Source organism: Thermobia domestica, chromosome 6 (genome assembly GCF_964235325.1).
Source record: "Thermobia domestica chromosome 6, izTheDome1.hap1.1, whole genome shotgun sequence".
NCBI lineage: Eukaryota > Metazoa > Arthropoda > Insecta > Zygentoma > Lepismatidae > Thermobia > Thermobia domestica.
The window spans coordinates 195,527,317-195,542,258 of NC_137459.1; the positions used below are offsets into that span (position 1 = coordinate 195,527,317).

Here is a 14,942-nt window from a genome sequence, read left to right on the forward strand (position 1 = left end):
GTGTGTAGTTGTTCTGGGGTACGACTAAGTAGTGTAGCAAACCGGCACGGTAAGCTGAAGACTTGGATTTGATCCTCCCTCAACAAGCACTTTTCCACAATTTGTATCACAACGTAACTCCTTACCCGAATTTCTCCTAATGCAACAATTCCAACCTGTGGAGGAACTATCACTGGAATTGCGTAGGAACCACCAATCTGAAAAGTAAATTTAACATTCTTTAAAAAAAATATGCCTAGTAAATGTTCATATATGCTGAGGCTTCATTATATTTCTTTACTTGATTTATTTATATATATATATATATATATATATATATATATATATATATATAGTGTGGCAATTTGAAATCGATACTGATTTTTTTCTCAACATATGGCACATCTGTGCAAGTGAGCAGCGGTGCAAACAAAAGAAGAATGTTTCATGAATAACTGATACAAAAAGCACTAATCTTGACTGACAGTTACGAGTGTACACGTTGTGAGTGTAGACAGATGTTGGTAAGCTGTGTCGGAATAAAGAATGAACATCAAGCTTCGTGTGCATATAGATAAGACTGCTACAGAAACTTACCAAATGTTGCAACAAGTGCATGTGACCACTTGCTTATCCCGTGCGTGTGTATATGCATGGCACAGGCGTTTCAAGGGGGACGGGAGTCAATTGAAAACGACGACCATCCGGGTGTAGGAAGGTAGTCAGAATACAGGAATTGGTCGAGAAAGTGAGGACACCGATCACGGAAGACCGAAATGAGACATTGCGAATCGTTGCTGAGGAGTTGCACGTGAACAAAGAAACTGTGCGGCAAATAACAACCCACGATCTCAACAAGAGGAAGGTCTGTGCCTGTTTCGTGCCTCATTCCTTAACAAATGATCAACAAAGGGACAGGGTTGATCACTGCAAAGAACCGATTGCTACCGCAAATAAGGTAACTTTTTCCTGAGTAACGTTACTGGAGATGAGACATGCATCTTTCAATATCAGCAGAGTGGAAGTCTCCTAGCTCTTCACAAGCAAAAAAACTGCGCCAATCAGAATCAAAAATCAAGCTTTTGCTCATTGTTTTCACGGTAGTAATGGCATTGTACATACGGAATTTGTGACTACAGAACAGACACTTAATGCCTCCTTTTATCTTGGGGTATTTATGCGGTTACTGCAACGTATCACACGTGTAAGGCCTGCGTATCAAAATGGTGTTCAGTGGAGTCTGCTCCATAACAATGCCCTAAGTTACAAGACCGTGACTGTGCAAGACTTTTTATCCTAAAAGGGATCAGTGTGTTGTCTCCCCTTCCTATTCACCACATCAGGCCCCGTGTGATTATTTTCTATTCCCTAAATTCAAATCTGCATTCAAACATTCGTACTTGGATAACGCAACGGCCATCAAGAAGGTTACGACAAAAGTTTTCAACAGGATTCCACAACAGGACTTCCAGCAATCCTTCTATCCACTAACAAGCAGGGAGAAACGATGTATGGATGCAGGAGGGTAGTACTTTGGATCCAAGGTAAAAAACTTTACATGTTCACTCTCTTGTTTTCTACAGGTCTAATCTCCATTTCAAATTGCCGCACTGTATATTAACTTTTTTAATGTGGTTTTAAAACGTTCATCTTAATTAATGTCTCTAATACAACATTGTGAGTAACAAGTAATGGTTATAAAGCACTAATGGACAACATATTCAGTGGTGCCCACCCCCCCTTATATCCATGACGCACCCCCCAATTGTCTACCCGTAAGTGTTCTTCCATGAAAAAAAATCTTCTTTTCGATTAATTTTTACACTCCCTGAAACATATTTATACAGATTTTTACCCCCCCCAAATATTTCAATGACGCACTTTGCATCATAGCCCCCCCTTGTGGGCACCCCTGACATATTGCAACATTCAAAATTTGTTAATAATAATAATAATAATAATAATAATAATAATAATAATAATAATAATAATAATAATAATAATAATAATAATAATAATAACGGTACAGAATGACTGTGAATTCAGAAACTAATTAATAACAAAATTTGTGATGTCTGAGATTACTCAAGTCTAAATTAACTCATTTTCTTTCAATTTACTTTTTAAAAAATGACCTCACTGACTGCCGTTTAACGCGAGTGACGCTAGCTAAAGATATACGCTTCAATCTTGACATTGGTCCCAACATGAACAAAGTTAAATTAACTAGATTGTCAGGTATGTGCTGGTGCTTCTTATATGTACTCGCATATTTATTGTATTTCCCGCCCAATACACGTTGTCAAATTTTTCCTTGATACAATATTTCAAGCGATTTCGTGGCTTTTCTTCTGAAGGATACAAATATTATGTAAAACATGGTATAATAATAAATGCAGGAATAAAATAAAAGAACTACCTTTTGATACCAACTGCATTTGTTAAAAAACACATTTACAAAATGAATCACGACAATATTCCTGCACTTACCATTCTAGTCATTAATATTAAAGACACTATGATTTAAATTTACGCACGACTCCTCATCAGACAGTTATCTCGAATCCTAGACATCAGATAAAGCTAAGACATTAGGTAAAGATGTAGATACGACAGAGTTTTGCAAAATTCGATTCCTAACGGGGAAAAAAGGCGCAGCAGTTAAATATTTTTGGCACCGTTCACCGGATCCCAGAAAACTGATGTAAACAAAATTGATATTTTATAGGAATTGTTTATGAAATCTAGGCTGTGGATAAGACAAGGTTTTGTAAAACGTGACCCCTAAGGGAGATGGATTGAACATCTCTCACCATTCATTCATCATATCTCCGAAATCGTTGGCCGTGGGAAGTTGATTTCTTTTTTAAAAATGTTCTTAAACCCTAATATAATATTGGTAAGATGAAATTCTGAAAACTCAACATTTAAGGCAGACAAGGGGTTAAGTATGTGTTCGCTCTTCAACATATTTCCAAAATGGTTGGAACTAGAGAGCTAAAATTTTGTACAAATGTTCTCGTTATATCTTAGACTATAGATGAAACGAAGTATTGAGAAATTCTACTCTATAGGGGAATTAAAAAGATTATTATTATTATTATTGCAGGGCTCACAGCGGTCTGGTCTCTTGCAAATAGTTGAAAAAGTGACCAAAATCACACGAAAAAGTGCCCAAAATCACACCATGCCCCTTTTCTCCTTTGTCAATTACTCCATCATCTCTCTCTTTGTTTGTTGTTTTGTTTCATCTTTTCTTCTTTACTTCTTCTTTTTGAGCTTCCTCCTTTCTTAGGTTTACTAAGTATGCTTTGTAGTTACGGTAAGCAGACTTAGCAGATGTAAGAAGCTTCTGAGTAAGTGGAACCAGTTCTGGCCTATTTCTGAATTTCTTCATCCCAGACATTATATTTAACTTAGTATTGAGAGTTCTCAAAGCCATGAAATATTCAAATTCATCACCTACTCTTAAAAAGACCATACAAGAAGCATAACACAAGACGAGCATCATAAAACACAACGTTGAGCGAAGCGTTAACTTTTACGAGAGAAAACTAAAAGACTATTATGATAGAAGAAAGAATAAACACAGAAGGGTTCTGAACTCCACCTTGAGAGCCTAAGCATCCACCAACCATCCACTGTGCTTTAGAAAGAATAAAAGCTGAAGTGAGAATAAAGCTGACTGTTTTACATGTGGCAGCAAGTACTGAAGCTTTCGGAAGAGTAATGAGTAACAAGTTTCTGCCTTTTTCCATTTATTTCTATATTTTTCTTAGAAAACTGCCAATGCAAAACATAAATCACACGAAAAAGTCACTTTAACTCCCCAAAAAAGTAACTTTTAGTGACAAATTTGAAAAAAAAAGTAACTTTTAGTTAAAAAAAGTGACTCGCTATGAGCCCTATTATTATTATTATTATTGTTATTATAGGTAATGATGAGTCACAATTTATTTTTGTCTTAATCATCTAAATATTGATAATGGCCAGTAGAATAAATTACGGGAAAATTTGGCGCATGTTTGTACAAGTTGGTCGAAGAGTAAGAGAGGAATACAATTAACGGTGTTACTGAAAGTAGGTCAATGACAAAAGCATGGATTTATTTTATCCAGCAGAAGCTTGAGCAAACATGTTTTTAACGGATTCATTGAGTATCGAAAGGTGGCTCTTGTATTTTATTTCTATTATTATCCACGTAACCTATTTTACATCTAACTTTTCATCTTTCAGAACACCTAAGTTTACTATGGATTACTTAATCACTTCATTTATCAGCAAGACTGCACCGGAGTTGAAGCTTCAAGAACCAAAGCTCGTATTTAATGCTCCAATATTCCATCTGCCAACCTTGCTTCGGAGCAGCTATCTCAGCGAGATCAGAAGTCGGATGCCGACATGTCCGTTCATTCAACAGAGGCCGCTATATTGTCTCGCTTTATGTTGTTCATGCATGCCACGACGCAGAGGAAGACGAACGGTATGCTTAACAGCTGATAATTCAGAGATAAGCAATGAACACAACCGACAGAGACTGCATTCCATTTGTTCTCATGTAATATAGTCAAGTCGCGGAATTCTAGCAATCTACAAAATACGGTACATTAAATTAGAAAAACTTTCTAAAACTCTCTGAACTCCAAATACCATTCCCTGCAGCCGGTGCTCTCTTTCATATGACAGACCAAAAATGGCAATCTAAGATGAGACGAGAAACCAAGCTGGAGGTTAGTGGAACTGCACTATAGAAACTCTCAGGCTTCTGAATATTCCCGGACGGGTAACACACAAAAGGACAGTATAAAGTTCTGAAGCGTAAAATCTCGTAACAAAATGCTATTAGTGGTTCATTCGTTTCAATGTAGAGGATAGTTACAGAACAGATTAAGCATTATCAATCTATATGCTCAGTTGTTGTTGATTTGGAGTTTAGTCTCTTTAACCAGCGAGGCTATATGAAACGTGAAACGTGGCTTGAGATTCGAACCACATGAGCTCTTACCGCGAATTAAACCTGAGTCTCCTGTGCCAAAGGCGCGTACGTAAATATAACCACAAGAGACCTATGCTTAGATCATGTACTACGTTAGCTTGTTAACGATGTTTGAAATCAGTCAATGGAGCATATGGCAACATCTTGAATGAAAGAATCATGTTCTAATGAGTATTTAACGATATCACAAGGAAAAGTCAAATTTGAGTGTGCTAAAGCTAATGATCTAAGGATTGTAACGTACATGTATATATCGCATTCTCAATTCTACGCCTAAGCACTTAACTATTTTCCTTTCTAGAAAGAAACATCAACAAATAAAATATAATCATTAAAAGGGGCTGCGGTGGCTCAGTGGTATGGCGTTCAACTCTGGCGCGTAGAGCCCCTTTTTCGATCCCCGCTTATGTCAAGTGAACTTTGTGTTGGACAAACACTATGTGCGTGGATTTTCTCGAGTTTTCCCGTTTCTTCCCACTTCCTTCATTCTACCATTTCATTCATTTCTCATCATCACCGTCTCCTCCTTTAGCGTACACGACATAACCGTGGGACGTAATACTGAAAGATTTCATTTCATAATCATCAAATCATCACTTCTTAATTTCAAATACAAGTTGACAAATACAAACTAACATGACCTGTATCGAACCAGGGACTCTCACACCAGAGGCGAGTGTTCTGGCAGTGAGGCATCAATGCCCCCCCAGGAGTAACTTTGAGAAAACGAACATTTAAGTAGACTGATACGAAGATTATTTACAAAATCTAATACATAAATAATAGTTTTTAAAGCTTGTAAATTAGAAATTTAGAAGTTAATGTGAGTTAATACTTACAGGACCTATGTTTGAAATGGTGAAAGTGCCACCAGTGAGGTCTTCCCTCTTCAGTGATCCTGCACTTGCCAAATCAATCAGTCTTCTCAATTCGATATGAATTTCAAGAACGGTGCGATCCTGGACATCTTTAATGACTGGAACGATGAGACCAATAGGAGAATCTACAGCAAACCCTATATTGTGGGAGCCTCTGTACGTTATATTCTCACATTCAGCATCTACAGAAGAATTGAGTATCGGATATTCACGCAAGGCAAGTGAAATTGCTTTAATGAAGAAAGGCATATAGGTGATTTTATATTCTGTGAGCTTCGCCAGTTTCTTTCGGAGATCGCTTAGTTGATCCACAATAATTTCATCAAAGAATCCAAAATGAGGAATTTGCTGAAATTAAATAGATCCCATTAAAATCCTATAATTATGGTGAGTTCAACAATATACAGAGAATATTGTGCAACAGACTATTAAAATAAACATAAAAAGCATTATTTCTCTCTCTTTTACTGTACTTCTTAAGGTCATAGTTTCCTCAGTTATTATCGAAGAAATTCAGAGCATAAAGGCTATGAGAACTTGTCTCCTCCCACCTCCCAAGATCTTTAAATTTCAATCCAATATAGTGTTTATGAACAGAAAATTTACATGCGCAGGACTTGACAAAAATACAAGACTTCTTTAAATAAAACAAGTGAGTTTCGTTTCACAGTTATGAAACTATGGTAAACTTTAAAATAATGAGAATTCAATATTGAAACAGATCTATAACTTCCGACTGCAATAGAGGATAGTGTGAGATGAAACCCATTAAGTGTCATAAACTCATTTATTCATCATTTTGGTAATATGCAGCTTAAGCAGTTTAATTCTCTTTTTTAATTTAAAAGGACTAGCATATACTAGCAGACGACGTTTCTATGTGTGAGTGTGTGTGTGTTCTCGCTCAGCGGATGCATGTGGGTGGAGTGACCTTGATCAGCACTTCTTCAGCCAATCACAGCTCTGTCCGCTCTTACGTCACTTAACGCGTGAAACCCACGCGAACAGCGAGAGCTGAAGAGATTTAGCGGGAGACAAACTACTTGGCGCCTAAGAGACGAATGTGTAACAGCTTCTCCTACCCTGCTGCAACAAGACACTGTGTAATCATGTTCCGTACATAGTCGAATCGAATTATTTTTCACAATATAAGAAACATCTATATATATTATTATCTTAATTGTTATCTCCTAGTTTAAAGCTATGTAAGTATCAATATAATTAAAATTTTCGAATCGATTGACGAGTATTTTCTGCGCTTGTGCATGTCATCTCCTATGCCTCGTGGCTGTCTATTTGAGTACATGGTGCAAAATTTACTTTTTACTTATTATTTGCGTAATTTGTTAATTTTCGGAAATATGATGCTGAATCTTTTGTGTCTCTAAAGGTTGTACGTAGAATTTTTGCTTACGTGTAGTTGGCGTTGAAGGGTCTTTTCATATAATTACTTGTTTCATCGTCAACGCTCGGGCAAACGTTCTATTTACGACTATCAAATATAATGCTTGCTCTATTTGGATCACCATCCTATGGAGTAAACGTTATAAAATGGTGCCGGGATATATATGTCGAGGCAGAAACCTTTCTTTTTGTATAAATGTTCAGTTTTTGTGTTTATGATCATAGGCCTAGGTATTCTTGATGTTCAAAACTTGCTGCGTAATTTTTGCCGCCATCTCAGAGTCAATAAGTACATGAAATTCGTGTCATTGTATCCTTATCCAGTGCATTCATCCTTGCATATTGAAGCCTAAATCCTGTCTAAATTAGAATATTTTTATTATTTGCATTCTTAGATTTTTGCAGAAATTAGTCAATTATTTGTGTTAGCGAGTTTGTTATATTTGCAATATCATGGCTGAGGGTGATCTTAGAACAGTTCTCTTATCTATGCAAAGGGAACTGAGTGCATCAATTAATGAAATTAAAGAAAGCCAAAATGAATTGAGTGATAATCAAAAGCGTGTGAGTGAAAGCGTTGAGGCGATAAATGTAAACCAACAGAAAATGCAAGACGATATCAATGAATTACGTGGCGAGTGTCGTGAAAACATATCTCAATGTAAAGATGATTTGTCAGGTGAAATTAACAATGTGAATAAGTGTATTAGTGCAGTGCGGCAAGAATTGATAGAACGAATTGAAGCAGTGGAATTAAAGTGTTTTAATACAAGTGAAGACGTACGTAGAAGTGTGCGTGAATTAGCTGGGGCCGTGCATGATATCCGAGGCACAGTTGAAGAAAATACGCGCCAAGTAAACGACCAACAACGTCAATTAAATGAATGTCACAATAGAGTGGATGATTATGAAAAAAGGTTGCGTTTGGTCGAAAGTCTCGACAAGTACCGTGAAAGCAGAATTCAGAAGTGCGAGACTAAACAAAGTGAATACGGCATAGCAGTGCAAGAGTGTATTCAAGTGTGTCATGAACAGAGTAAATTTAACCAACAGTGTTTTGAAACGTGTCTCCGCGCCAGTGAATTAAGTGAACAAACTAAGCAAGATGTGGAACGATTATCAGAGCGTGTGCAGCGTATAGAATTAGCAAATGAGCACCATGATACTGGAAGTAATATGTCACAAAGAAACACAGGTTCCGTGCACAGTGTGAAGCGTGAGAGAAAATCGAGCAGTGAGTCTCCAACGGCGTCCGATACAGAGGTGGAAAGTGACGTAATAAAGAGAACCGTGTCAAGAATCAAAACCGAAAGAGAAAGTCCGCGTATTAAGCGTGCAAGAAATAGTGAAGTGAAAGCAAGGCGTTGTTCGTTGCGATTAGCAGACATTAAGCAACTCTCTACATTTTCAGGTGATATGATGAAGGAAAGTGCAAGTGCATTTTTAGAAAATATCGGTAGAGAAATGTCGTTCGCTGGAGTGCCTCAAAGTGAATATTTGACGATCATGCCATTGATTCTTAAAGACAGTGCACTTAAGTGGTACGATTTACATGGTAAGAAGTGTCAAACTTTTCAAGAATTTGTGATAGAGTTTCAGAATGCATTTGAGAGTCCTTTAGTAAAAGCCACACGTCTGCGTAACTTGCGTTCTATTCCGTTTGACCCAAAACGTTATAGTAGTGTTGTTGATTTTGTAACAGAGCGTTTTAGTCAAATTCAAGCTTTGGAAGAATACGAAAATCCAACTATTACGTTGTCACACATCATCACTCTCCTGCCCAAGCGGTACCAATTAGCTATGATGGGCTCTATGCCTGATAACATAAATCAGTTCCTTGCGAGTGTGCAGTCGATTGAAGGATTGTCAGGAATTACTAATATGTACGACAATCAGCGTAATAAACAAAAACAGCAAGGTGGTGCCGGCGTTAGTGTGAATAATGTAAAAGTAGAACACGGTAGTGAAGTGAGCAGTGATAATAGTGCGCGTCCGAATTTCAAACAGGGATGGAAAAGGAAATTTCATAGACGTGGACGTCGAGGTAATTTTAACAGAAATAATAACAACTCAAACAGTGGTAATCAGTCGCAAGGCAATGGCCGATAAAACACAAGTCCAAATGAAAATCGAAATGAAACGCAAGGTGCAAGGGCAAACGAAAATCAAAGTGGTGCGTCGACTTCTCAAGGTAGTCCGAATCAAAATAATAATTGGTTTCCAACATTCAATAGAGGTCCTGGTGTAAATAACGGCAACAATCAGCAACGTCAATATCCATACCAACAAAGTGGTTTTTACCCGCAGAGTTCTGTGCCTTTAAACTAGTAGCGCCCTCCCACTTGGTCGCTGCAAAGGGGAGGGATTTTAGTAGTGTAAACCGGATTACTTTTCCACGTATGTGTAACGAGGAAGATTTACAAGCAGAAGATGATATAAGCAATGATAATGAAGAAGAAGTGATTAAATGTGAATTAGGTCATAATACAATGAGAGTAAAAATTTTGTTAAACGATCAACCCAAAATCTGTCTGATAGAAAGTGGATCAGAACTATGCCTATTACGGTACAATATTTTTCGAGAAGTAACAAAGTGTGTAGCAAATGTGCATTTGCAGAAAGGAGAGCATATCGTTTTGTGCGATTTTCTAGGAAGAAAGAAAAAGAACATGAAAGGAAAGGTTATTTTACCGGTACGAATTGAAAATGTGGAAGTGCCAGTTGAATTTCTTGTGTTACCAGAACTGCACGAAGATTTAATACTCGGTGCAAACTTTCTCGAGAAATTAAACAGTGTCATTGATTTTAAGCGAAGTAACTTGTGTGTTGAATTTCAAGGAATTAGTGGTGAAGTGCCTTTAATACAGAGAAATAGTGAAAATGTCATTGTAGCTAATGTAAGTGAAATTAAGTGCAACGTAGCCCCTATTGTTGTGTTGCCCGAGATAAGGGACCTTAATGATTTTTATGCGAGAACGGTGAATGTGTTCCGCAGTGGGTGCGCCGAGCCTTTAGAAAAAAATGAAGCTAGTGACTTAGTGGAGGACTTCCCACCGGATCTATATTTCACAGTAGATGAAATAAGAGATGCAGTTACACGCGCTACGCTGTTTAGTGAAAACGAGAAAGAAGTTATTTCAGTTGTTAATGAAACATAGGAAAGTGTTCGCCCGTTTTCCTGGCCTGTGTAACAAATTTCAGTACCGATTAGAAGTGGATACAAATGAACCCATTGTTGCTCGTCCTTATGATATTCCGCACAAATATAAGGAAGGAGTGCGTGAAGAGATCCGAAAATTGTTAAAGTGGGGTGTCATTAGACCTAGTTCATCATGTCATCTATTACCGTTGCACGTAGTATTGAAAGAGTGGAGCGTTGAGAATAGTAACAGATTGTAGAGCATTGAATGTGCACATTAAGAATCCAGCTCTGCGTGTAGAAAAGTTGTCCGACCTCTTTGCTAAATTTAGTGGGAAATGTGTGCTAGGTACTCTTGATTTTACTAGTTCGTATCAACAATGTGGAATTACAGAAGATTCTATGCCATACTTAGCCTTCTTGTTTGAAGGAACGTTATATGAGTACACACGCATGGTGTTCGGTGTGAAAAATGGATCATCTGTATTGCAATTGTGCCTGAATAAAGTGTTCCCTTTACCGCTACAAGAGAAATTAATCAGGTATATGGACGATGTAGCTCTTGGTTGTACAACCGTACCAGAATTCTTACAGCAGTTAGATGAAGTGCTTAGTTTGTTAAGTGATGCGAACATGACACTAAATTTATCGAAGTGCATTTTTGGTGTAAGTGAAATTAACTATTTAGGCTATTACGTATCTTCAGAAGGCATACGAAAGGATCCGAAATCAGCTGAAGCAATCGAGAAGTTACCAGTGCCCAAAAATTTAAAAATGTTATGCTCATTTCTTGGTGCTGTTCAGTGGCATTCGCGAACAATCAAAGGTCATGCTGTTATTGCCAAACCCCTTTATGAACTTTTAGGGAAGGAAAAGAAATGGAAGTGGGAAGAAGAACACCAAAAGGCATTTGAATCATTAAAGGCTGAATTAGTGAAAGATGTGAAGTTACACCATCCACAGTTCGATAAGCCGTTTTATCTCGAAAGTGATGCGAGCAAACTCGGGTTGGCTTGTGTGTGTTATCAAATTATAGACGGAGAGAAGTGTGTATTAGAATATGCAAGCCGTACTCTTAATAAACACGAACAGAACTATGCCATAATTGAGCTTGAGTGTCTTGCATTTGTGTGGTGTATTCGTAAGTGGCATGTTTGGCTTAAAGGAGCGAAAATATACATACGAACAGATCATAAAGGCTTAGTGCAGTTAAAACGTATGCGTAATTGGAATGCAAGACTTATGAGGTGGTCTTTAGAACTTCAATTTTACGATTATGAAATAGAATTCATCAAAGGCAAGACTAACACACTAAGTGATTGTTTATCTCGTATGTTACCAACACAGGAAGATCTAATGGTGAATGTGAATCCTATACAGGCTGTTCAATCAGAAGTGTTCGATTTAGATCCGTCTACAATTGCGAAATTACAATGGGAATGTGACGAGTACCGTCCTATTATTAGTTACTTACAAGGTAATATAAGTGAAAGTGAAAGCAGTGCAAATAAGAATTCTTTTCGTAGTAGTGCTCGAAATTGGAAACAAAATTACACTTTGGAAAATGGTATTCTGATGGTGAGAGATTTTCACTTCCCAGACAGATTAAAATTGTGTGTACCTCCATGTTTAGTGAAAAATATTTTAATTGGCTACCATGATCATTACGGTCACTTTGGATTTATGAAAGTGTTTAATATCATTTCCCGTATGTTTTATTGGAAAACCATGCGTAGTGACATTAAATCGTACATTCTTGATTGTGAAGTCTGCATGAGGACGAAGGTAGACCATCACCCAGTGAAATGTTAATGCAATCAGTGCCAGCGAAAAACATACGTTATTTGGTCTCAGCAGATTTGGTTGGTCCTCTACCTCGAGGTAAACATGGCGAAACTTACCTGTTAACAGTGTGTGATGTATATTCGCGTTATTTAGTAGCATATCCACTTCGTCGCGCTACAAGTGCAAGTGTAGCAAAATGTCTTACTGAGTCATACATGCTTCATCTTGGTATTTTCATGAACATCTTGGTAGATAATGGACCACAGTTTATTGGCAAGGAATTCGTACAAGTTATGGAAGCATATAACATCAAAATACATTATACTACGCCTTACCACGCACAAGGAAATGTCATCGAAAGATTTCATGCTGATTTAGAAAGAATTTTGCGTGTGTTGTGCCGCGATTCTCATTCTTCATGGCCAGAATATATTGTGCAAGCTTGTTTGTTGTTGAACTATACTATTAGTGCCAGTTTGGGAATAGCGCCCGCAGAGTTGCATCTTAACATCAAGCCAGAAGAATTTACATTGTCACATTTTGGAATTGTGAAAAACAACGAAACAGTCGATGAGCAAGAAGGTATAGATTGGAATGGAAAATTAATAATGGCTGACTTACGGCGAAAGAAAATCATTCAGCAACGAAACGAAAAGTTGAACGTTCATCAGAGAGCTCGAAGAACTTTATGTGAAGGTGACTTAGTTTTCTTACGTCAGTATAATATTAGTAGCTTGGTAGACAAACGTATAGCCAAACTGTGTGAAGTGTACCGTGGACCTTACTTACTGTGGAAACAAGTTGGTGAAAATGTGTTTGAAGTATTAGATCCGCAAAGTGGCAAATATATCGGATTTCAGAATGTTTCTAGAATGAAGCTGTGGAGACCAACACCAGCCACTAGGAAGAAATGGCTAGAAATTCTGAAGAAGCATGCAGATGAAGAACAGTTCAGTGACATTTTAGAGAGAGCCGAAAAGGAAGCCAACGGAGATTATATGAACCAAGAAGAAGAAGAAAGTAAAGAAGACCAATTGTGTAGCATCAATAATAAAGATCAAGAAGTGAGAGTACATTCTAGTTTTGTCGACGAAAATATTTTGTGGTATGTACGACATGGTTATTTAGATGAGCGAAAGTTGTTGAGTTTATTAGAGAAATATTACCATTAGCACTTCGAAGAAGTCAGTTTGAATTTAGAGATATGTTAGGAGATATTAGAGTAATATACACGTTTATTAGAGTATTCCTTTTGTTATTGGAACAACATTGAAGTTTTACCTTAAGACCTACGACCACATTTCGCCATGAATTTCATGTGCATCGTTTTCTTTTTGTCTTCTATAAAACTCTATGGGGTTTCCTTAGTATAACTTATTTTTGTTAACCACATCTCTGTGTGTCTTCGTGGTCGTATTTATAGTGGGTAGGTTTATATGTTTTTTGTGGGTTGGCTCTTCTTCATTTAGTCGTCAGACCATCCCTAAGATGGATACAGGTTGGCATCTGTAGACATCTGACGTTGCCTCAATATAATTCTCCATCATTCGAGCTTATATTGGTTTATTTCTCTCTTCATTATAGTATTCATGTAATAGTCATCATTAAGGTTATATCTATAGGCTTATTATATTATCTATATATATATATATATATTTTATTCAGCATCATGTCCTATATAGGTATATTTCAATATTAATTTATCATGTACCATGTACTTATTTGATGAAGTTGCACGAAGGCGTTGAGGATTGGGGCGTGCTTGTCGTGGTTTATGCTCGTGAAGCGATTTGGAAAAAAAAAAAATGAAAGAAGAAATACTTACATTTCTTTTGTTAACCCATCCCAAGTCAACTTCCTTTTAACCATAATTATGTTATTTTAACCTTATTATAGTAATTACATGTAACACGTAGAAACATACACTTGATATCCATACACGAAGAATACAACACAAGGAAGAACACACGTAGGTCCAAACAATAAGAAGAACACACATCCTATTCACTTCCACTTAACACGAATGCAGCAGTAGCAAATGCAGCACATTTTAAGTCAAAAAAAAAAGAGAAGAAGAAGAAGAAGAAAGATGCAATTTATACGTTAAATAAGTTTATACGCAATAAGTTACAGTATTCCATGCATCTTCATATTGGCGCCGAATTTTGAAAAATAGTCCTGTGTCAAAAAAAAAAAAAAAAAAAAAAAGGGACTAAGCCTGCAGAGACCTTCTAGAACTTCCACCGATGGACCTAGCCCTATCCAATGGGAAGAGGATAGGAGCAGAAGATTTAATCGCCGAGTGTTCATTCAGTCGGAAGAGAATGAACGAAGAGGATGGCCTATGGACTGGACATTGTTCTGGAGCATGGTGTAGATTGTGAATAGTGGACAACTTGGACAGTGTAACGTGTGCAGATAGTAAAAGTATAAACAGTGTGTTATAAATGAACAATGAAGTGTTGTTATTCGAACTGGAAAATATATCTATATTTATTTCAATATTCATTTTTCTTTTTATGTTCAATTAATTGCAAAGGTGAAAGTGTTTCTAAAAGTTGAAATTAATTCATTGCTTGAAGTGTTTTCTCATTTTATTTACATTATTTGCAATATTTTAGTGTATGTGTTATATATCCAATTTCTTTAAGTATTGAGTGAATTTACATTTGAACTAATAGGACTATAATAAATATATTTCTATGCATTTATTGATATATTACATATTTATGGACTGAATAAACATTTTATATGGTTGTAA

At 36.8% G+C, this 14,942-nt stretch overlaps 1 protein-coding gene across 3 annotated transcripts in view; it reads right to left on the bottom strand.

Moving 5' to 3' along the window:
• The window catches only part of Dbct (Dihydrolipoamide branched chain transacylase E2), a 54,352-nt gene that overhangs the window by 14,487 nt on the left and 24,923 nt on the right, over window positions 1–14,942 (bottom strand). For all 3 annotated transcript variants that reach the window (XM_081762547.1, XM_081762545.1, XM_081762546.1), the window contains exons 6-7: window positions 5,815–6,201; window positions 126–197 (exon numbers count right to left, since the gene is read on the bottom strand). In XM_081762547.1, coding sequence (XP_081618673.1) covers window positions 126–197; window positions 5,815–6,201 — 459 coding nt within the window. The remainder of the gene's footprint in view (window positions 1–125; window positions 198–5,814; window positions 6,202–14,942) is intronic.